The 23,257-nt window shown below is 44.4% G+C and overlaps 2 protein-coding genes across 6 annotated transcripts; one reads left to right on the top strand and one right to left on the bottom strand.

The window, feature by feature from the left end:
* Window positions 1–335: 335 nt before the first annotated feature.
* On the bottom strand, window positions 336–13,776 carry cul5b (cullin 5b). 4 transcript variants are annotated; one of them, XM_084474382.1, is made up of 19 exons: window positions 13,748–13,776; window positions 12,823–12,932; window positions 12,599–12,698; window positions 11,904–12,080; window positions 11,222–11,363; window positions 10,516–10,661; window positions 10,325–10,405; window positions 9,458–9,596; window positions 8,643–8,773; window positions 8,130–8,237; window positions 7,313–7,377; window positions 6,887–7,019; window positions 6,078–6,209; window positions 5,052–5,241; window positions 4,226–4,401; window positions 3,625–3,786; window positions 3,226–3,344; window positions 2,675–2,798; window positions 336–1,958 (listed from the first exon to the last, which is right to left on the bottom strand). In XM_084474382.1, exons 1-19 carry the CDS (start codon window positions 13,769–13,771, stop codon window positions 1,764–1,766), a joined length of 2,454 nt encoding a protein of 817 aa, XP_084330508.1. In that variant the 5' UTR covers window positions 13,772–13,776; the 3' UTR covers window positions 336–1,763. The 4 variants fall into 4 exon arrangements, with proteins under 4 accessions (XP_084330508.1, XP_084330510.1, XP_084330509.1 ...); XM_084474384.1 differs by having other exon boundaries at window positions 5,118–5,241; XM_084474383.1 differs by having other exon boundaries at window positions 9,503–9,596.
* A 732-nt stretch (window positions 13,777–14,508) lies between these two features.
* On the top strand, window positions 14,509–23,037 carry slc35f2 (solute carrier family 35 member F2). Of its 2 annotated transcripts, XM_084474736.1 has the most exons (9): window positions 14,509–14,622; window positions 14,927–15,032; window positions 15,412–15,584; window positions 15,902–16,029; window positions 16,700–16,859; window positions 20,772–20,928; window positions 21,366–21,418; window positions 21,803–21,957; window positions 22,308–23,037. In XM_084474736.1, the coding sequence occupies exons 1-9, from the start codon at window positions 14,595–14,597 to the stop codon at window positions 22,545–22,547; spliced, it is 1,200 nt and encodes a 399-aa protein (XP_084330862.1). In that variant the 5' UTR covers window positions 14,509–14,594; the 3' UTR covers window positions 22,548–23,037. The 2 variants fall into 2 exon arrangements, with proteins under 2 accessions (XP_084330862.1, XP_084330863.1); XM_084474737.1 differs by lacking the exons at window positions 14,509–14,622; window positions 14,927–15,032 and adding an exon at window positions 15,240–15,329.
* Window positions 23,038–23,257: the final 220 nt, after the last annotated feature.

The following is a 23,257-nucleotide window of genomic DNA, read 5'->3' as shown; positions in this document are numbered from 1 at the left end:
TGGTGAGGCAAATTACATGCACCCCCCTGGGAGTCAGCACACGAAATAAAAAATCAAATAGAAGCAGCTGTCTAATTCCAGTATTGTTTTTTCTTTTGTCCATTGCAGAACAAAAAGGAAGAGACTATTCGATCTATTCAAGTATAACAGCAGAAAGGTTGTAATATAATCTTGGTCATTGTTTTAGTATTCCTCCTCCATTGATTTAAGTTTCTTGGAAGAGCCAACATTGCCAATGTTTACTTAATGCCTGAATGTCAGAAAAACGGACCTCATGGTTATCCTTTTATTGACCACACAAGGCGATATAGGTACACATTTGACCCTGGATTTGAACCTTTAAAGCAATACACTACCCACCTTATGTCATTACCTGAATGTTGTAAAACGATTTTGACTATGATTAGCCAACCACAATCTCTCACTCTCTCTCTCACGCACACATACGCGCACACACACACACAATGTTTAAGGTCCCAACATAATAACTTTTCGCAAATATGATGTGGTATACAACATGGTACACAGGTGAAATGAAAAGCCAGTTTGGTTTTGTATATATATATATATATATATATATATTTCATAATAAGGTGCTTTTTAATTCACTATTCACATCCCGATATACACTCTCCTATAGGTTTGGACTGTATACAGAACACGTATAATACTGACCTTGCCCTGCTCTCAAAGGAAGGACCAAAGAGGGGCATGGAGACACAGGTTCCATTTCCAGCCCCTGCTCCACATCTGGCCCACCCCCGTCTAAGGGTGTTGGCTTGATAAAAATTGTTTTATTCTTCCAGTCATAGTAGCAATACATTTTTCCTTTTCCTTTAATAAGCCTGAGGCAGGGTCTGGACATCGGCTCAAGCCGATGTGTTTCAATAATCTGCTCAATAAGTGCTTGTGTTGATTTTTCTTTTTTCCTTTTCAGTAAAACTAACATCCACAATGATTCATTTGTTGTTTGTCCTGGCTTGTCTTAAAGCAAACATCCGCTATGAAGTCTCACAAGTGTCTTGGCCGAGGCCCAGAGAGTCCTTGGGCTGGCCGACCATCACAACGGCTGCTTTTGTCTGGTTCCAAGATGGCGTACCCTCCCCGTCCCCCCTCCTGTGAAGAGACTAACTGAAAGGCTCTCTAGCTGGTTTCTGTTGTCCACCGTCTTGTCTTTCTGCCAAGCTGGATACCTGGAGGAGCCCGTAGCAGTGCAGGGCCTCGTCCCAGACGGTCCTCTGCTCCTCACAGCATGCTTATAGACTTGCACAAACAAAGAGTTGGGAGTGGTGGGCGGAGTTATCGTTGGATGGCATCGGAGACACCATGACAATGACCAAAAGGGTGGTGGGGGGAAAAAAAAGAGACTAAATAACAACCTCCCCACAACCACACCCCCCCCCCCCCAAAGAAACAACTGTAAAAACGCAGACTGTGTCCCATTTCCTATTTTTCCTTTTACAGCAGGAAGTTTCACTTCAAGCATCAGGCTTTACTCTTTAAAATTTGTCTGAGTGATAACTTCTCGCATATATGAAGAAGACGAGAGAAGGGGAGTGGAGGGGAGGACGGGACAGCTGCCTGGGAAAAAAAAATGTCTCCGCTGTCCACCAAGCACCTGGATCCATCCACGAAAAAAAACACAGAACAAACTCAATTCTTCTTGTTCTCCTCCATCCCCCCCCCCCCCCCCACCACCACATGGCAGAACAGGACGACTTCTGCTAGGTCCCAACCCGGTCTGTTAGGTCTGGCCGCGCCCTCTACGCCATGTAGATGAAGGTGTTGATGTCCGTCTCGTCCCGCTTCAGGTACTTGTGCTCGATGAGCCACTCCATCTGCTCCTTGATCATCTTCTTCTGGGGCAGGAACATGTTCTTCAGGATCTCCACCAGCTCCGTCTGCAGCTGGGCGTTGTTGATGCGCTTCCGCATCTTCATGATCTGGATGATGGCCTCCTGTCGTCCCCACGCAAGGGGGGGAGGGAAGGACAGGACAGGAGAGGGGGGCGGGAGGAAAGGTGTGTGAGACCGGGGCGAGACGTGAGGGGAGAAGCAGGGACGCTAATTGCCAACGCTCAAGCTGCTGGCGTGTCACAGGCGATAAAGAGGAAAAAAAGGCAGAGCGCCAACGCGAGTAGCCTACTCATCCACACTATGGATTGAGGGCAAACATTGGTTTACAGTTGGACAAAACTCCAAAGATATTTATATCGTTATTGTTATAATAGTGTGATGCGAGGTAGGTGGCAAAAAGAGTTAGGACAAATGCCAAGGGTTTATTTGCGTTCTAAAAGAACGCAGTCACACTAGCCGCATTTACGTGGACACTTCTGATCCGCTTAGAAGTGGAAGAACAGCTCAATCTGAATAAAAAATGATCATATATACGCCTCAATCGGAATACAATTCTCTGATCGGAATAGAATTCTATGCAGAGACAGAACGTTCGCTTACGACTTTTGTAAAAGCCATATATACAGTACGTTCGGATCACATGATAGGAATAGATCTATTCCGATTAGAAATCTAATCGGATCAGAAGTGTCCATGTAAACGCGGCTACGGTGTACTCTTTTAAAATCGATGCTGACAAAATGAATGACTGTATGGGGTGATCATCTTCTGATGGATGTTCTCTGGTACTACTCGCCCATCAGGGCTAAACTGCCTACCTGCGTTCTGAGGATCCGGAGCTGGACGATGCCTTCGTTTTCCTCCTCCCTCATTCGTTCCGTGGTGAGCTGCAGGCGGCCAATCAGGTTGATCTTCCCACGTTTCTGCACCTTTGAGTTTTTGCTGTGCAGTTGGTTTGTCAGAGAAAGAAGTGAGTTAGGGTGACATTATTTAAGGATTGTGTTTAAGGATTAATGTATTTATCTGACTCAAAACAGACAATTGTGAAATCCCTTTTTGCTGCGGAGGAAGTTCGCACAAATCATAGAGAGTTTGAGCTGTTTGGCTACATAATTGAAAACAGAAATATGAAATATGAAGTCCAATGAATCAAAAATAAAATAATGAATGAAGTGAATATACAGACAAAGAAAATGCAAATAGTCTTCTTTCCGATACATTTTGAGACTTGATTGCGGTCATTTTTTACTATCAAAGTTACTCATTCCCATATAAATCTATGAGTCTTATGTATTTTTTCCCCCACATAAATGACCTCCCCTTGTGATTCATTCCCACATGTTTGTAAAAGAAGTGGTGGCCCTCTTACATGAGGGAGAACTCCTGGTTGACGTAGAACAGCGTGCCTTCTGCAAAGTCCTTCGGGGACGAAACGGCAGGCTCGTACGACAGCACCTGCCGCTTCAGTTTGGGGAACGCAACCAGCGACTGTGGGGTGGAAAATAGGATGTTTACCCGCGACAAAAACAAATCGATTTTTCCACTTAATATTGCTGTGGGTTTAACTCGGGTACCCAATCACAAGTTATTGGTGCGCAACGATGTCTGACAACTAATCATGGGTCTTTAGCAGGAATACATTCACCGCACATTACATACACTTAAATCCCCAAAACCTGGAAACCAAGGTCGAGATGACAGATAGTGAACGTGGTGTGCACAGAAATAGTGAACATTAATCCGGGATCACCACGACCCCGTCCCTCACCCAGAGCGTGCGACGGAGCTCGGCGTCCGGCAGCTCGGTGGCCAGCTTGAGGTTCTCGAAGCTGATTCGCTCCCTGGGCCGCTGGTTCCAGGCGAACAGCACGGCCAGCTGGAAGGTGGTCACCTCCAGGTCGTACTGGCCCACCTCGTTCTTAAAGGTGATCTGGGAGGGGGGAGGAGAGGAGAGTAGGGGCGAGAGAGAGAGAGAGAGAAAATCTAGTTACACTGAGCTGGATCCATCTCTGAGATGCTATGAAGGCCATATGGTTCAGTTCAGTGGAAGTAAACCAACCGGCTGCTGTATATTATACAGGCCATCCTTAATTAAATGGATACAGGCAAAATATTGAAGTGCTTGGCTTCACTGTCCCAAAATTGTTCCACCTGTATATAATTATTGTTCTTCTTTTTGTTGCGTCAGCTCTTGTTTGATTTGCACTGTTCTCCTACCTCAATTTCTATTCCAAGATTATTTCTTAAATAGAATGCAGTAATGCAGCAGTTATTGAAGTGCACATTATCCTAATTAAAAAAATATTAGAAGAATTTGTGTGTGTTAGTGTGTGTGTGTTAGTGTGTGTGTGTGTCTCTCCCTCTCTCACGATGCCGTTGGACATGAGGTGGTGCCAGTGGAGCTTCCTGCCGCTGTGGTTCTTCTTGTAGAAGTCCTCCACCTCGGGGATCAGGTCCTCCAGCTCGGTGGGCAGCGACACAAACACCTTCTCGCTGCTCCGAGACCACGCGCCCGCGTTCAGGATCTTGATGTTCACAGAGTCCCCTGGGTTCAGGCGGCGGCGGCGGCGGCGGCGGAGAGGGTCAAAGAAAAGGATGCAAAGTCAACTATTTCACCATTCAACACCTTATGCAGCTCAAATGTTTACGCTTGTTTGTGGGGTTATAATATATACTTTTTTTTATGGGATCTTTTTGTGGACAGTGAAGGGAAGATAAAATAGAACGATTTTTTTAGAGGGAATAAGAGCATAGGGCCGCAGGTCAGAATATAACTTGGGTCGTTAGAAAGGGTATTGCCTTTGTGGTAGCTAAAAACCTTTAAACTTTTTAATTTTGTACTCAGACATTCAACTTAGTGGCCTGTCGGGCATCAGGTTGCAAGGGGGGCATATCGATAACTGCTAATGCTGCTATTCTTCATGAAGTTGAATTAATACATAGCTTGGAAGCCATGCTAGTTAATGCCATTTTTTACTTTCTTATTTCTTTAATGAATGTATTTTCTTCCTTAAAATCCTTTTAAAAGGATTTATTGGTCAGGGTATGAGTTGGGAGTTTTCTACTTAATTTATAAATCATGAGTAACTGAAATATAGGGATGAACATGACTTGATACAAGTCATTTTACTGGTATTCTTTACATATAGCTCATATCATAGCTATATAGGCTCATATCAGGTGTCATCAACAAACCTCTCAGCACAGCCATGCGACCCCTACAGGCGCACTCTATTGACCGCTCCGTCCCCTTCCCCTCACCGGGTAAAGCCAGCCTGTTGTGTTTGTGCATCTCTTTGAAGGACTGGTTGAGGTCCTCCGACACCTTGATGTCCTGGAACATCCTGGCCAGCTTGTTGACGTAGTCGGCCGGCATACCCACTTCCTGTCGTACCCGGGAACACACGGCGCGCACGGGGATCAACACAAAGTCACCAGGAGGTAAAAAAGTGAACCATGGGGGCTTTGCTGCTAGTGAAATGGTGCCCAACGTGTGGGGGTACGATGGGCGCCTGGGGGACACACCTAGTATTCTTCGCAGTAAAATAAGCCACACACTCTCATTAGCATGTCAAAGAAAAAAGGCAGATTACAGTTTTTCTATGAATATTCACTCAAACTTTGTTCTCACAAATGCTCACTCTATAGGAACAGTGTCGTGGTTGCATGAAGAAATTATATATATATATATATATATATATATATATATATATATATATATATATACACACACACACACACACACACACATACATACATATATATATATATATATAGGATGTGAATAACTCAACATTTTCAAGGTAGAATAAATAGTGGGTGGTATAAATGAATAATCGATGGTTCAATGTGTGCCCACATTCACAAAAGGCGGCCATGGACCATCGGCAAGAAATCAATTCCCATCCCTAATAATAGAATCTATAAAGAAACCGATCAAATATCCATAAAAGTAGATCTATATTCAAAACAATCCCTCGGTCGGATGGGTCCCCGGCTATGACCCACGTATGGGTTGCGACTCATTTGTGACCAACAGCTGGAGAACCACGGGTGTCATGTGGTCGCTCCCCCCCAGACTGACAGGCAGGCGCACACACACACACACACACACACACACACACACACACACACACACACACACACACACACACACACACACACACACACACACACACACACACACACACACACACACACACACACACAGAGAGGTCGTACCCTGAGCCACTCCACCATGTTCTCCTCGGTCTCGCTGTCGGCCGAGATGTCCAGGATGAGCCGGCGGGTTAGGTGGGCCTTGTGGTAGCGCATGAACACGTCCTTGTTCTGAACGTACTTCAGGACCAGCAGCTGACACCACACACACACACACACACACGCGCACACGCACACACACACACACACACACACACACACACACACCATTTTAATCTAACGCTTCATCTATGCTATCCTTGATAAGGTTTATACTATAGTCAATGCGTCCCACAAGCATCACAACAAAGTGTAAAAATAGGTTAGTTTAAACTTATACATATGTAGACACTTTATTTTTTCAATTACACAATGTGAATAATGTCACATTGGATAGAAGGAGTCAACATTCCTTGTTTTAATATTACACGGATATGTAGGATATGTTTTGCATAACATTTAGTACATCTAAAATAGAGCTGAATTTGTGAACATCACATGAAAGAACAGTTCACATCATGCTTGTCCTTTGGCAGCCACTAGGGGTCACCAGAGTTAGGTAAACAGAAACTGGATATAAGAAAACACCATGAGTCAAGATCACCCTGGAGTCAAATGAAAGGAAACACAGTTCTGAGGGAACTTTCCACTCGGCAGGAGGGCAACTTAATAAAAATATCATATTTCTCAATAAACAAAGACAGGATTGTCCAAACTTTTTGTGTGATTGCCGGGGATGGGAGAAAAAGCTCTGACCATAGAAACGGCAATAACTTGGAGCTTGGTGTTTTGCCATCATCTTCCCGTTGTATTTTTCTCGTAACACCACTCACCACTTCCTTGAGCTTGGCCTCGATTTCCTCGGAGGTGAGCTTCTTGCTCAGCGGAGTCTTCCTCAGCAGCATGTCGCAGTAGTTGGCCAGCAGCTCTGGACACTTCGACTCTGGCTGAGTCTTCAGGCCCACCCTGCACCAGAGAGAGACAGAGACAAAGAGCAAGAGAGAGAGAGTGAACGAGATAGAGAGAGAGAGATAGATAGCGAGACAGAGAGAGTGACAGAGATAGACAGAGAGAGACAGATAGCGAGACAGACACAAAGAGACAGAGAAAAATAGAGATTGGCATACAAGAGACCTGGATAGCCCTCGCTCTCTAGAGACACAGTGTGAAAAAGATGAGCTGAATCAACATGTGGCCCTGAAATGTTATTTCATTAAACAAGATGAGCACACCATGTTTGTGTTTAAGTCTTTCCTCACCCTTTCTGCTTCAAGGGGAGGTCGATCTTAAATATGGTGGCGTCGTTTACCACCGCCTTGTACGCCTGTGAGAGAGGTTACAGCAGGGGTTACATTCAACATACACACACACACACACACACACAGACACACACCACAGTGTCTGGAACAGGGTAGGCTAGCGATACAGACAACAACCATAACCCTGGAATGACTTATGCTTCGAGTATTTCAACATCAATGACCCCTGGCCTGTTGTAAAAATGTCACTGTACAGAATGAGCATGTCATACTGCATATTTGGCCGATAAACAAGGTTGAATTGACGTTGGTTTGTGACTTGTTGACCACTGGTCCGTGCTTGCTCAGAGCTTGGTTGTGACACTGTGAATACATTAACTTTGCGCATCAGTCTGTATCGGTACATGAGCTTGTTATTAAAGAAGAACACAAGCATATCACAGATTGAATGGAGCTAAATGTTGGACCCAATAACACCAAAGCATCAATGGGCCAAAATGGAAGTTTTAACCAAGTTCCTATTTCACATACAAATCCTAAGAAATACCTAAAAATCCTAACTGTGATTTTAATAAAGATCTGATGAGCAGCAACTAGAGACACCACTTAATTAATACATTAATTCACAGAGTCACTCCACTGGCAACAGACCATGGAAGCCCTTTTGTCATAATGCAGCATTTAAAACCAGATGAGGCCTCATTGAAACTGCACCGCAATAAAAACTTCAATAAAATAGTAATGTCCTGCTCTAGATACAACAGGAGGGCGGGCTGGGTGAGGAGGGGGCTGGGGGTGGGGGGGGGGGGGGGCACACCTTGTCTCTCGCTGTGAGGAACCGCGGGTCGTCCTGGAAGGCCTCCTTCACCAGGCGGCTGAAGCGGTTGAACAAGGTGAGCAGCTGCTCCACGTACTTCTCAGAATCCTGGAGAGAACACCGCACACCAAGGCAGCGTCAGAGGTGACGAACTCGCTGCACACTTTGCATCCGTGTCGCAGTTGTTCCATCGCAGACCTTTTTCATGAGAACGGCGACAAGTGTCAAACCCACCTAATTTGAACATCCTCTGAGCTAACACCGACACGGTGTGTGTGTGTGTGTGTGTGTGTGTGTGTGTGTGTGTGTGTGTGTGTGTGTGTGTATTTCATATACATCAATATAAACTGTATTGTATCGCCTCATCCTCAGAATCACTACAGATAAACTAAATGTTGAATGGATGCCATAGATACGGCGAAGAACAGATTGGGAGACATTCGATTATATCGCCTGTGAAAGTTCCCAAAAAAAGAGTCCACGATGTACATCGCCCGGCTGCGGGTGACTCACGGAGGTGATGCTTTCGGCCGAGGCCACCATGTCTGCCAGGCCGGCGCTCATGATGTGGTCTTCCAGGTCCTTGAGCATGGGCTCGATGCCGCTGGGCACCTTGTCCATGAGGGAGAACATCAGGTGCAGCTCTGTCCCACCAGGGAGAGAGAGGGCGCAGGGCCACCGTTACGTAAAGGAGGGATTTCTGCGCCACATCAGAGCACGCTTGGCCTGGACGATGTGTGTGTTAACAGGATAAATATGTAACGGATGGTTTTGAACGTTTGAATGTGCGAATTGGGTTGGACGAGACCGATTCCGTCTTGTTTCACACTGCACTAAGCAACATCAGATCTGGGTCAGAATTTATCCTTTTTTTTTTCCATATATTTGAAACGCCTTGACTATTTAACATGACAACAAAAAATAGAGCGACAACAACCTTGACAAGACACAAGAAAGGTGGGGTGCAACAATGGTCACATGACGACACACAAAATGAACGGAACAACCCATCTGGGACATAGCGGGGGGAGCGGTCATTACCATTACAGACGCAAATTTGCCTAAACCTATAATCTGGTCTGGTGCATCAAATGGGGATTTATGTTTTAAACGGTACAGACGACTCGCAGGAAAAAGGATTCAAGCTCCCATTGCAAGGGCTGCCAATGTAAAAGCGCTCTTGCACGTTTTAGTCCTTGGCACGGCACAGGTGCACACCACACAAACCATGGCCGTGATAGGGAAAGGGGTACATGCGTGGATGAAGCGGTAGGGGGGGGGTGGGTGGGTGGGGGGGGGGGGAAGCGGGGCTTTCTCCTGGTGCAAACCTGAGCTGGAGGAGCCTCTGCTGGTGGCAATCCTGCCGTACTCACTCTCTGTCTCGTTGCGTTTGATCATGCCCGGGCACTCGGCCAGGATGGTCTCCTTGAAGGACGTCACCAGCACATTCACACAGCACTCCATCAGCTGGGGACAAAGGACAGAACCCCGGTATAGTAAGCCACGTGATCGACCCACGACCAAAGGAAGATGGATGAAGCCACCTACCCTTTTCTTGTTATCCCTTTGTGTATAATATGAATTGTGGTGTGGATATAGCCACACATTCTATGCAGTTTTAGGGGCGATATACAGTAGATACATTTCTTTTCGGCATTCTGGCAAAGTGGTTAGCACTGCTCCCTGTCGTGTTAAATCATGACATCCATGTTAGGTTAATACTCCTGCCGGTTCCCTTGACCTGGGCAGTACAGCTGTAGGTGGTCCCCGGGGGCTTCACTGTGGCTGCCCACTGTTTCTAGTGCTGCTTGTGGTGGGTAAATGATCCTAGTGCTGCTAGTGATGGGTTAAATCCTGCTAGTGATGGGTTAAATCCTGCTAGTGATGGGTTAAATCCTGCTAGTGATGGGTTAAATCCTGCTGGTGCTGGGTTAAATCCTGCTAGTGCTGGGTTAAATGTAGAGATCACATTTCGTACAATAGTACATGTACTGCTGCAATGACAAATAAAGAATTGTCTTCTTTACGGAGCAGGTAAGCTTTAGGCATCTTGCTCAAGGCTGCCTACAGGCAGACTGTGGTCATTGGGGTTTGACCCTAGATGTGTTGGCCTTTAAGAGCATAGTTCTCTTTAAGCAAACACTCCTTCCATTCTCTGATCAGCCGGAAGGTTCCAGGGCCCCCAGTGCACTCACCGTTTGTACAGAGTTGCAGTCGCGTCGTGTCTCAAGGTAACGCAGTGCCCGTTTCTCTTCCTCCCTCAGCTTAGCGTCGGCCTTGCAGACACAGACACACACACACACAATTCAACGACAGAAATATGTAATGCTTTTTAACGCACTTATAAAGTTAATTCATCTGCCAGCTGCCAATGTGAAAGACGCACATATTTCATGTAGTTCTGGACGCCGTTCTGCTGGAGGTAGGCAGGGGCCTGGGTGCGGTAGAACCTCTCTGTGGAGTCCATGTAGGCCTTCTCAAAGTTGTCCCTGTAGATCTGCAGCTTGTCGTCCGGGTTGGAGCACAGGTTCACTGCTCACAGGCGAAGAACAAGGGAAAAAAAAAAAAAAAAAACACGGAACAGTTGCTGAAACCATGTGAACCGTTTCCAAGGAGATAACTGCAACCTGAGTAGACCAAAAGTACCCGTACGTGACTGTCACTCGACCACACTTTCACTAGCTGCGGTAACTATATCTGGATGATGATGACAATCTAAAGCTTATGTAGTTCCACTGTTATAATAAGAAATAGGTTGGGTTAAAATTAGGGCATGGTTTTTCCGAATTGTCTGAAGTTCTCAATTTAGGATATCATATCAGAAGGGGCAAAAACATATTTATCCCAAAGGTGGCACTTGAGAAGTCATAGAGGATGCCCTTGTAGTTGTGCTATCAAATCCAACTTGATTTAAAAGATCTTTTAACACTTTTCTTGCAAAACAGCAACACAAAGTGCTTGACACGGGTAAAATCACACCAGGAACAAGAAATGAGTTACCACCAGAATCACTGACACATTAATAACAACACAAAGTGCTCAAAAAGTCAAGCAACACAGTGGGAATCAGAAATCAGTGTCCGCTCTCTCACCGTAGGACTCCCGGACCCCTATGACCAGCTGGGAGTCGAAGGCCTCGCCCAGGCGCTCCGCGTGGACCAGCTTCATGGCGCTGTCCTGCAGCCGGCTCTTGATGTTGGAGAAGATGGACTCGTTCCACGTGTCCAGCATCAGCTGGAGAACCATAAAGGGGTTACTGACAAAAGAAGCCCAGGAAAGGATGGAATATAGACCTGAATGGGGAGGAGGTCTGCTTTTATGGCAGGTTTTATGGTAGCTTTCATGATTTTTTGGGATGAGATTATCTTTGTAATGAACTGAGAGCTCAAACGCTAACATCAAAGTTTATAAAGGGACTGATATGTGTCCGATTTTGCCATGTTGACGAAAGAAAAGCATAAGAACAACATTAATTCTGGCGACACTATTAGTAAAGACATTAAATGGTATGAAGCATTAAAAGACAAGCTACTGATGGCTGGCTGGCTGTGTGTGTGTGTGTGTGTGTGTGTGTGTGTGTGTGTGTGTGTGTGTGTGTGTGTGTGTGTGTGTGTGTGTGTGTGTGTGTGTGTGTGTGTGTGTGTGTGTGTGTGTGTGTGTGTGTGTGTGTGTGTTCTCTCTCATTTAGCTGCATTAACCCACAGCACTGCGTTGCTCTAACAAGAAAGTGTCAAGCGCTTTGCACTCAAGGGTCATTCCCATGACAGCACCCACCTTGCGCACTATGCTGTCCTCCACGTTGGACTTCTTGTTGCTGCCCTGCTTGCCCATCAGGGTGATCTCCAGCTGGCAGAAAGGCTTGGGCAGGATGTCGCACTGAGTGAAGAACTTCCTCCACTCTGCAATGTACGCCTTCAGCAGCGCCGTGTCGTCCTGGTGACTCAGCACCCGCTGTTGGGACGAGGTCTTGGTTAATGAAGTCATGGTCTCACAGGAGGTGAGAGTGGCAGCAAGTAGTGTATATGATGACCAATGGACACCCAACCAACAAGGAGTCCTGAAAACGTGCAACTGTACAAAAACAGACAATGTTCGTCCACCAATATTTTTCGTGTTGGTGGTGCCAGCTCTGCGTGGATCGATGTACGCTATATTACGCAGTTATAATATTTATGAAAATGGGGCATCTAAGTACTTTCCTGATCGCAACTCATTAAATGAAGGATCAATACAACAGCCCTTCAAATTTCACTTATGAATGTGTTATAAATCATGAAAGCAAATGCTGCTGCACTGCTGGTAATGGTCCATCCACTGATTACTAGACAGACAATACATTCAAACATTGTCATAAAGTAGGTATGATGGCCAACATAAAGCGTTTTTGTTTCCCATTACATTTTTCACATACTAATAAAAACAACCCAAAGCAAGAAATTCAGAAGTGGACTCACAAGCCCCAGCCTTACCGCTTGTGCTTGTTTGATGAAGTCTAGTATATCTTCCTTCAGAGCTTGATGGATCTTTGCTGGACCTTTGTCGTCCCATAGGCACACTGCATGGACATCTCTGTGGAAACAGGGGGGACATGTGGAATTTAGACCTCCCACCAGCCAACCACAGAGAGGTAAAGGGATTCATTGTCTGGGTTCAGAGAACATCATTTCGATGGGGACAGTGTAGCAAGACTTACGAGAACAGGTCAAACCACTGTTGTTTGGTTACAGACTCTTGGCGTAGCAGCTTTAAGACTATAGGACGCATCAGCTCCCATTTGTCCTCAAACTGGAGGGAGCCTTTGTTCTGCAAAACATGCAGAAGGAGAGCCAAGATCGTTTAACACAAATGTCCATCAAAAAGGGGGTGTCAGAACATTTAGGCTGTATCATTACAGCAGTAGCAGCCATCATGTAATTAGCCATTGAATCAGTAACATGATAAATAAGTTCTTAAATTATTTACTGCTTTACGGCTTACGTTACTTTAATATTTTCTACTTGCACATGCTATTCCCACGCCCACTGCTTCATTACAGTGCCAATAGCAGACAGTTCATCTTCAATCTCCTAGGTGATCGAGGTAGCTTAACTGGACGACGCATGGTCGTTTTCATAAACCACAGCCTGTTGCTTGCGTTGACGTAGCAACGTACCAAATTCCAAAAGACACAAGCAGGCATTCTAGTCTCTTAATTATATTTCTTCAATACATCATTGTGAATGTTAAGATGACAAGTCAGCTGCAGAGGTTGACACATGAAAAGGGGGCTTACGTGATACCGATTTTCACAGATAATACGTTTTATTTTCCTTGCAGCCAACGTGCTGTCTCTCGCAGTTTATTTGCTGTGGGTTTATCCTGTCGGTCCACTGTTCTCTACCTAAGCCTAGCTATACTACATCTCGCCTGGCTATTCAGACAGCTACATCACTGGAGAGTAGCCAACGTTAGCTAAAGGAAACTAACTAGTCCGAGCTTGAGTCTTTGCTGACAACCAAGACAGTAAGGGGACCATACACTGGTCATTCGGGTTACAACTTAGCCATAACCTCAGAGCAAATCCACGACGTGTACTTCAAAGACGCCATCGAGAATAAATCAATTCAACTGGAGCCTACCTTTAGCAAATTAGACGTCGCCATGTTCCCTGAAGTTATTGTCTCGCACAATCTCGCGTGGACGGTGCGCTCGCAGTTTCGCCGCTCAATGATACTTCTCATCGTTTCTGCATGTGTCCTTTACTTGCTTCTCAGACCACTTCAAAAAAATCAAGCATAAATAAAGATACACCTATTTCTTCGTTATTACACGTTGACGATCGAGGGATGTAAGGGAAAAGATGCCAAAGAATAGATAGAATCCATACACACTTAAGATTCGGAACCACCTGTACTTGCCCAATCACAGCCTGGTTATTATAAAACATAATACACAGTAAGCTGCAGTAGTTCTATGTTTAAGAGTTAACGCTTTTGACATGTTGAATTGGTATGCATCCCCACTCACGATTTATGTCAGTACAATGTTATTAACGTTAACACATAGATTCAAGACAGTTACTTTTTTTTTTCCCTCTGTACCATATATATAATTATTTGCTTTACAGTGTTCAGAGGCCACATATTGGTGGTGGTTATCTATCTCTAAGTAACTTTTGGCTCTTGAACCGTTTCCCACAGAAAGTCATCATGAAAACAGCTTGATAAGGGCTGAGGTACTGTAATGTTTACTTGGGTGGTTGTTTGGCTCCACAAAGCTGACGTCATATGACAATCGGGCCGTTCTGACCAATCGCCGTGCAGGAGGCGGTCTGCAAGCGAGCACGATACACACACACGCTAGCTAGAGACGGATCCATTCAGGCTGTCACATGCACTACATCCTGCACCGCTCTTGTCGTGTCCTACTATGTGGAAAACAAGAAGGAAAACACATAGCATTTAAGAATTTCACTACGGATGTATCATGAATGAAGATGGAGACGTATACACAGGTATGGCTCCTTGTGAGATGTATTAACCTAACTAACTAGTTTATTCCTGGGCCAGTGGTACTTGGGTAACTTCCTCATCACTACATGTACTACACATGTACTACATGAGGTGTAACGTTTGATTAATAATTTGATACTCAATTCAAAAGCCTCCTGAGAAAGATAGCCTACATTCCGGGGGGAGATTACGCTGGTACTTTCAAGAAGAGGACGATAATGGCGATAGACACTAATGCTATAATATCGCTGCTTATGTCTTGACTCTTGTTTCTTCAAATCCTCGTGTGCTTCTACTCCGCCTCAGGGTTACCTTTGAAGCAGACCGAGGGGCCCGTCCCAGGAAAGCGCTGTGGAAGCTGCATGGCCAACCTTGGATTGCACAATTATAAGTTGAAGGACGTGTTCACATGGTAACTTCAACTGTAACAAGAGCCACGAGGTCTGGCTGACCTTACAATAATGAAGAGGAAAGCGCGCACATTGTAACTGGGATTCACAAGTTCAACGTCTGCTGTGGATGCGATTAGCATTGACAATTTTTTTTAAATCCAATTGCTGATGTTTCTGAAACATTTATCAGATTTGAAAGCAGACACATTCTACAACTATAAAATATTGCCACATGCTCAGTTCTTAACTCAGTATTCTATTCGTGTATCTGTATTTACGAAGTAATAAATGACATCAGAGACACCCCTAGAAACCAGGTACTGTTTTGCTTTCAACCAGAGAAATAGGCCCACTCTTGAGATCAAAACCAATCATACATAATTGTGTGGTTTTCTACAGGCATCTCCTGAAGACCATCGCCATGGGCCAGGCGCTCTCGCTGATGATCTGCGGGACGGCAGTGAGCTGCCAGTATCTGGCCCAGGCTGGCGTGGAGACTCCCATGTTCCAAAGCTTCCTCAACTACGCCCTGCTGTTTGTCACTTACACCTCCTACCTCTGCTGCCGCAAAGGTCAGGCTCTGCCATCAATGCACTTTTTTTTATCATAGCCTATAATCACATATCATATAACACATACATGAAGTGAGCCGGTCCTCTACAGATTGTAGGTTCTGCTTATCATGCATGGATGCATTGGAATGAAAAATGATGAAACAATAATCAAAAAATGGATGAAAACATATAAATAAAGGATAATGGGGTCATTTACTAGTTCACCTGTCGTAACTGGTCATATAAATCAGCATGCACATTTAAAGATTTAAAAAAGTAAAATGTTGCAGATCCAATTCTAACTGTACCAAATGATTCTCTATGTTTTTTTGCAGGTGATGAAAACATCTATCAGATTTTGAAATCAAAATGGTGGAAGTATCTTCTGATGGGCCTGACAGACGTGCAGGCAAACTACGCTGTAGTGAAGGCCTACCAGTACACTACCTTGACTAGCATACAGGTAAGCAGGTTTATGTTAATATAGAATGTGCCCACATCATTTAGGTGTTATGACCTTGAGCGCTATCTATTTTCACAGTGTATGTAGAAATTTGAATAAAATACATTTGAATTGACCATTGTACCCTTTTTCTGCCAGCAGTGAAATGGAAAGTTCCCTTTCACTTGTTCACAGCGAAACTTCCCAGAGGCAAGACAATTTGAAAATGATAATAGAATTTGTATCCAGATTGTACCATCATAATTTAATTGGAAATAACAACTTAATCTGGAGACAAATGCTGATACAATTAAAGTAAACAAGGCAATCTGCATGTTACAAAAAAAGAAGGGAAGTGTGAAGGTCATACATATTGAGTCTGTTTGGTGAAGACAAAACATTTTTCCAAAGGAGCACTGGGTCTGAGTCTTAAAAGTTTGGGGCACACAAGCACATTTAATCGTATAATGAAAAACATAACTATTTACAACCGAAAATGAATGATCTTTATATATTTAAATAAAATAAAAATAATATCAATAAATGTAATATAAAAATATATATATATAATAATAAAAAATAACAATAATTACTAACCCAAAAAACGAATACAAATCTTTTGCAAACTGTATCCAGCATTTGTTTCTCTAACGCCACAAACTATTCTGTCTGCTGTGGTATTGTCATGCAGCTGCTGGACTGCTTTGTGATCCCGGTGCTGATGGTGCTCTCCTGGTTCCTACTGAAGACCCGCTACAGGCCCATTCACTTCGTGGCGGTGAGCGTGTGTCTGGTCGGGGTGGGCGCCATGGTTGGGGCGGATCTGATGGCGGGCCGAGACCAAGGATCCAGTAAGTTCTGTGTTCCTTACGGTCTCTTCCTCTTTTGTGCAACCGTAAAAGTTTTTGAATGCCATTTATTCATGAGGCCAGCACTTTTCTTTTAAATATCTTCCATTACTGATACTCGGAAAAACATGTTTTTTCCTAAAGATTTATTTTTTCCATTTTTTATGCTTTATTCATGAAAGATACAGTAAGAGTTAGACAGGAAGGTATGGGGGAGAGAGGGGGGAGGGGAGAGTGAGCCGGAAGTAGAAGGAGACGATAGTCGTGTTGTTGTTGTTGTCGTCGCCGTCGGAAAACGAGAAACAGCGATTTATTTACAAAGGTGGCGCCGAAGATGGAGGAAGCCGGTGAATGTAGTTACCCCCTATAAGAATTGTGTCCCAGCCGCGGGAGCACGCATGGCATTGATTCATTAAAGGTGGAAGCACACAGACACTAGGCTTCGATTTCACCCAAGGCTGAATTAAAAGTACATGTTTTTCTAAATGTGGGTCATCAACGAGGTTGTAGTAGTAGCTACTTCGGGCACATCTTCGGGCACATCTTTCAAAATAAATGTTTTTTTCTCCCGACGTGTTTACGATCTTTATTCATTCATTGCGCCGCGGCGGGGAATGCCGTATACCAGCGGTTCTCAAAGTGTGGGGCGCGCCCCACTGGTGGGGAATAGAGACGTGACAGGTGGGGTGCTGCAAACGGGAGGAAATTTCACTGAAAACTCCATATTTCTTATGGTAGGAGCGAAAGCTTAACAGTAGGGCTGGGCGATATGGACCAAACGTCATATCTTGTATTTTCAAGCAGAATGTCGATATAAGATATATATCAATATTTGTTGTGCAATAAAATAGGTGCCGTCGCCACGCTCCAACTCGTCATTCTATATATCCTTGCTGATTGCAAACTCAATCCTAAATTTGGGTGTAGGCCAGGGTAGCTAAACATTTTAAAATTAGTCAGTCAAAAACAGTCGGAGCAAGATGTGGCAAATACATGTTTCGCGCTGAAGAGGATTTTAAAAAGTGACGCGAATGGAAGAGCGGGGCCGGGGCAGAGTGTGTGTGATCCAGAGGCAGAGCGGGATGGAGAGAGATAAGCAGAGCAGAGTCCTGCACGGCTCTTATTTTGCAAACCCGCACCCGTCCTTACCCGCAGAACTTAAAACCACATCCAACCCGTGTTCCGACAGTAGCGCAAATTACATTCCGCACCCGACCAGACCCTATAAATTGATACCGACGCCCGACCCGCACCCGAAGGAAAATTAGACACATAGGCCTAAGATGGAATGCCGGGGAATTACACTAGTGGTGTTTGGTGTGGTGCTTTAGATTGCCGTGCAAAAAAGCACATCATCCACTGTTGACGGTTTTAGTTGACTCCTCCGCTCCTGAATATCAGATCCAGCACCGGAGAAGTCTCACTCACTTGCTGCGCTGGATGCACTGAGCAGGGATGGCGAGGATAAATCTGTCAATCTGAGCAATATTGGGAAATGAACGACCGTGCTCTCCCCACCACGATCACACACCAAAAGAGTCATCTTTAGGTGTTGTAATCAAGCAGTAGCTTCGTCCCGATGCTGCAGAGCCTCATCACTGGAATCCTCTACGTCCGATAGTGTGTCCACTGACACTCAAGCTCGCTTCTCGGCCGGGGCACTGCTCGCATATTTTGTAGATGTGTCACTAATAATGATTTTTTTTAAATTTGAAATACATTTTAACATTTTAAGCTTGCAGCTTTGCAGCCACTCATGCAGGGATAGGTCTCATAAGTTATTTTTTTGAACTTGAAGTCATGACACAGTTGCACTCTTATTTTCTCTATTTTTGAACTTGATGCAAGTTATGACATAGCTGCACTTTTATTTTTTCTATTGTTGAACTTGCTGTTATTTGATGTTATTGAGTTAGAATTTCGATACAACATGATGTAACTTGATGTTACTTCAATAAATTTGGAAATGTTAAGCTTGGTGTATTTCAGTAGCATTGTGTTGGGGCGATGGGGGCAGGTGGGGCTTGAAAATTCCCCCTTGTCCAAAGTGGGGGATGACCGAAAAAGTTTGAGAACCACTGCCGTATACGGACGGGCGGCGGAGGGCTGCTCCGGTGGGATAAAGATGTTTTCAGCAGACAGCTGTCAACTCACTTCGGATAGGCGATTTATTTAAAAAGCTGGCGCAGAAGATGGAGGAAGCCGGTGTCGTGCCAATGAAGCATTCAGTACACACTACGCTTCGATTTCACCCAAGGCTGAATTACAGACTGCGTCGGGTTCTCTGACTCTCTGGTACTTCCACAACAAGTAAAGACTCCTATTGGGGTTTATCTCGCCCATGGGGAAAAAGGAATTGGAGGAAATTAACTTTGGCTTTGACTCTCTGATGTCCAGATTGAAACAAACATGGAGGAGAAAGCGATGTTTCAGCAGACAGCTGTCAGTTCACTTCGGGTCCATATCATTTCTCAGACCCTCCATTGTTCCGACCTCTCGGTCGTATGCAGATGCTGCCGGCAGAGCAGCCGGAGGAGTTCGCATACAACCGAGAGGTCGGAACAATGGAGCGTCGGAGAAATTATATGGACCCGAAGTGAACTGACAGCTGTCTACTGAAAACACTACTTGAAATGGGTACAGCGCCACCTATCGTACCGGGGCATGACACGCTTCGGCCAATGAATCGATTTACTCACCGCCATGTATACCAGGAGAATTGCAGTTGTCCAATTGTGGTGCATAGTCGAACTATGGCTTTAATCAGATTAAGCTGTGCATGTAAACGTACTGTGTGTGTGTGTGTGCTGCTTGTCTCGGCACGTTGCCATAGCGATCGATTTGAGTGACGTAGCTGCTGGTGCGAAGGAGAGAGTGAAATGGAGATAGAGACGGAGACGGAGACAGGGTGTTTCGGCCAGTGGCGATGATTTTCAGTTTATAACTCGAAAGGACAAAAATGTTCGAGTCAAATGCACTCTATGCCCAGGCGACAGGCATTTTTCAACTGCTGCAACCCAGATTTAGAAAAATACTAGATAAAATACCCGCGATGCGCAAGCCAACATCCGACAAGAAAACATTATCCCATTACCTGGACAAGTATTCTGACATGGAATCAAAGCTCAAAATAACTTTTGAGTCCCTGGATCATGTGTCCACCACATTTGGTCCGCCAACAACAAAGGTTACTTAGGAGCACGGTGCACTGGATAGACAGCATTAGTTTTAAACGTTAGAAGGCTGCTCTTGCCTGCAAGAGGGTGAGAGGAAGACACGATGTCATAGATCAATAGATCAGGTTCATTCAGCCTTTGGACCATCGCATAAAGTAACAGCATGTGTCACCGCGGCTTAAGTGCATTTCTGTTTTAATTGTAGGGGATAAAGTGACCTTTAGTTTTATATTTTTTATTGAAAGTAAAGTAATAAGTAGTGAAGTTACTTTTCAAATGCAGTAACGAGTAAAGTAATCTCATTACAATTTACAGAAGTAACTAGTAATAAGTAACTTGGAGTAACTACCCCAACACTGCTGATAAACATGTTTAGTATAATTGTAAACTATTTGTAGAAAATACAGTAGCAAATATCTTCCAATAGCCCTTACAGAAAAGCCAAATCTAACATTTTATACTAGAGCTGCAAATGGCCTTCTATCCTGCTGTCCTGAGGAGTTCTCCCTTAGGCCGGGATGGTTCCCATAACAATGTTGGATATCAGGCTCTGACTGACCGCTGGATGAACAATAACATTGTGGACACCTCACACCTTCTCAGAGGCATAGAATTTCACTGGGCAAAGTGAGGACCTTTTTTAGTTTTTTTTCTCTCTCCCACACCACCACATCCCCTCCTCTCACTTGGCTCTCCCCTCTACTTCCTCTCCCCACACACCGTTCCTTCCATGCTCTAGCCAGCGACGTCCTGCTGGGAGATGGCCTGGTCCTGCTCAGTGCCAGTCTCTACGCTTTGTCCAACGTAGGGCAGGAGTACACGGTGAAGAACCACAGTCGCGTGGAGTTCCTGGGCATGATGGGCCTCTTTGGTACCATCATCAGCGGCATACAGCTGTAAGCGTACATGCGTCTGGTCATCTAAATGAATTAATGAAACGTTAGCTTACGTTTTAAATATGTAGACAAATCTCTTCAAATCACTTGGGTTGGGTTTCATGGTTGAAGGGCTGCAGTATGCCCGTCTCTGCTCCTCTTATAGCTACATACACCACCTATAGGTGAAAAGCATCTGGGTGTCGATAGACCAACGGGAGAGAGGATATTGTATGTAAGGGGCCTTTAGGGTTAGTGCACCATAATATCACTATTTATTATGCAACTACTAGTCGGCCATGACAGCCTTCATCAAAAGTACATAGCTGACTGTATAATTAAGTATAAGGTCCTTGAAAAGGCATATGCATCACAAACTACCATTTTACCAGCTACTGAGAGAAACTATTTATTCCCCTTTTCCAACTTGTCTGCCATTATGTTGTGATGAATTGCAGAGCTGTACTGGAAACAAGTGCTGTGGATGCCATTAAGTGGGATAGCAAAATCAGTAAGTGGTCTTTACCGTCATGAGATACATCATTTATGATATCAATATTTTAGACAAAATATTTTCAGATATCTTCATAATACCTTTTTCCTTACCTGATAAAGGCTACAATTTTCTTAATGGACTGACTTTCTACTGATCAGCGTTACTATTATACATTTACCAATGTATTTTGTCAAAACATTGTGCTATTTTTCTATACCTCATGTTGAATGAGTGTCAGTATTTATCACCTTGTACTCTGCTGAAATCTTTTGATGCCTCGGGGACTACAAAAATGTTAATCTCTTTTACAAATCAGTGAGGTGAAAGCTAAATGGCCCCCGGCCCTGCTAAGAGTGTCTCTCTTTCGCTCTCTCTCCCCCTCCCCCCCCTGCTACCCAGTGGTGCTTTTCGCGGGCTACGCTCTCTGCATGTACGCCCTCTACAGCTTCATGCCCACGGTGGTGAGGCTGACCAGCGCTACCGCCGTCAACCTCTCTTTGCTGACGGCGGACCTGTTCAGCCTCTTCTGCGGCCTCTTCCTCTTCCACTACACGGTGAGCCACGGCCCGCAATGAATCCCCTTTGATTGAATGATTTGATTTGATTGAATTGAATTGAATCTCTCGAGATGTACAATTGGGGGTTCAAACTTGAATTGGAATTCGGTTGAAATTAATGTTTATAGTCGCCACCATAGCACAAGGAGTTTGTAAGCAAAATTATAAAATGGAAAAAACTGCCTATTTTACTTAAAAAATCTTTTAAAAAGAGCAAAATCGGTCTGCCATTTTGACCGGTGATTGAAAAGTATTGATTCTCTACCTAGTCCTACTTCTAGTTCTAGTTCTTATCCTTCTAGTTTTTCTTTGGGTTTTGTATGCAACAACATTGTTTTGCTCCACAGTTCTCTGGGCTGTACATCCTCTCCTTCGTGGTCATCACGCTGGGCTTCATCATGTTCAACGCCGTTCCCACGTACACTCTCATACCCCACGCCGACTCCAGAGAGGCTGGCCGCGACGAGCCGGTGGCGGCCAGCCTTACAGAGCAGAACCACGGGGCTACTTCCCAATGCCTGCTCCCCCCGGCGGAGAAGGACTCAGAGAGCACCGACGCAAGTGCGGCCATATTGTCTCCGGTCTAACGGGATCCACTATGTTTACTGAAGTATTTTTGATGGGATGTGCTGCTGGATGGGGAGGGGAGGCTGGCTAGCTTACCTGAAAAAGAATGTAAGGCTTTTGCTTTGCCTTAACACTGGATAGCCTGAGAGCTCTATCTTGGATATGTTTGCTTTTTTAATATATTTTTACATTTTTAATATTGACTTTTTTAAATTGTTGACCAAAACAACTGCCATGTTATATCCAGAGGTTTGATGTTTTATGTGCGTTCGCATATCTTCAGAACTCTGGATATCCTGGTTTATCATGTAATGACTGCATGCAAAGATACATATTAAGTATTTTCTTTAAGTTCTTTCTTCATTTTTGGTTGAAAAGGCATGGAGCGGTACTGAGTTTTAATGTTGCAAAAAACCTTCTTTTTTTTTTTACCAGTATGCCATATTTTACTAAGGTATGTGGTTGTATTTTATGAGAAACTTGAATTCACTTTTTACCATTATATTTGTATTATTATTGAGTTGAACATTTTAATGCTGTAGTTTACCAATATGTTCTCACTGCCTACTGGCAGTGTTGCGCCAATGTAGGCCTCATGTTATATTTGTGTTATGTTTGGTTGCCAAATGAAATTTCAACAAATTGTATTCATAAACTTTCTAAGCAAGCCCTGATTGATTCTGTGACTTTCATTTGTCCTATTTCTTATAACCTGTTCCTTCATTACCGG

The sequence above is a fragment of the Micromesistius poutassou genome (assembly GCF_964030765.1).
Source record: "Micromesistius poutassou genome assembly, chromosome: 10".
Lineage (NCBI taxonomy): Eukaryota > Metazoa > Chordata > Actinopteri > Gadiformes > Gadidae > Micromesistius > Micromesistius poutassou.
Note: the sequence above shows the minus strand (reverse complement) of the source record. Positions and strands in the feature narration are given on the sequence as shown.

What these genes read in the sequence shown, in the direction of transcription:
- cul5b (XM_084474382.1), bottom strand. Translation starts at nt 13,771, where the DNA reads ATGGCGACGTCTAATTTGCTAAAG. An exon ending in ACTGCAACTCTGTACAAACG is followed by an intron (nt 9,597 to 10,324) that starts GTGAGTGCACTG and finishes CTTTGTCCCCAG; the next exon opens with CTGATGGAGTGCTGTGTGAA. An exon ending in TCCGGATCCTCAGAACGCAG is followed by an intron (nt 1,959 to 2,674) that starts GTAGGCAGTTTA and finishes TGGGGACGACAG; the next exon opens with GAGGCCATCATCCAGATCAT.
- slc35f2 (XM_084474736.1), top strand. Translation starts at nt 14,595, where the DNA reads ATGAATGAAGATGGAGACGTATACACAG. An exon ending in AGATGGAGACGTATACACAG is followed by an intron (nt 14,623 to 14,926) that starts GTATGGCTCCTT and finishes ACTCCGCCTCAG; the next exon opens with GGTTACCTTTGAAGCAGACC. An exon ending in CTACCTTGACTAGCATACAG is followed by an intron (nt 16,030 to 16,699) that starts GTAAGCAGGTTT and finishes ATTGTCATGCAG; the next exon opens with CTGCTGGACTGCTTTGTGAT.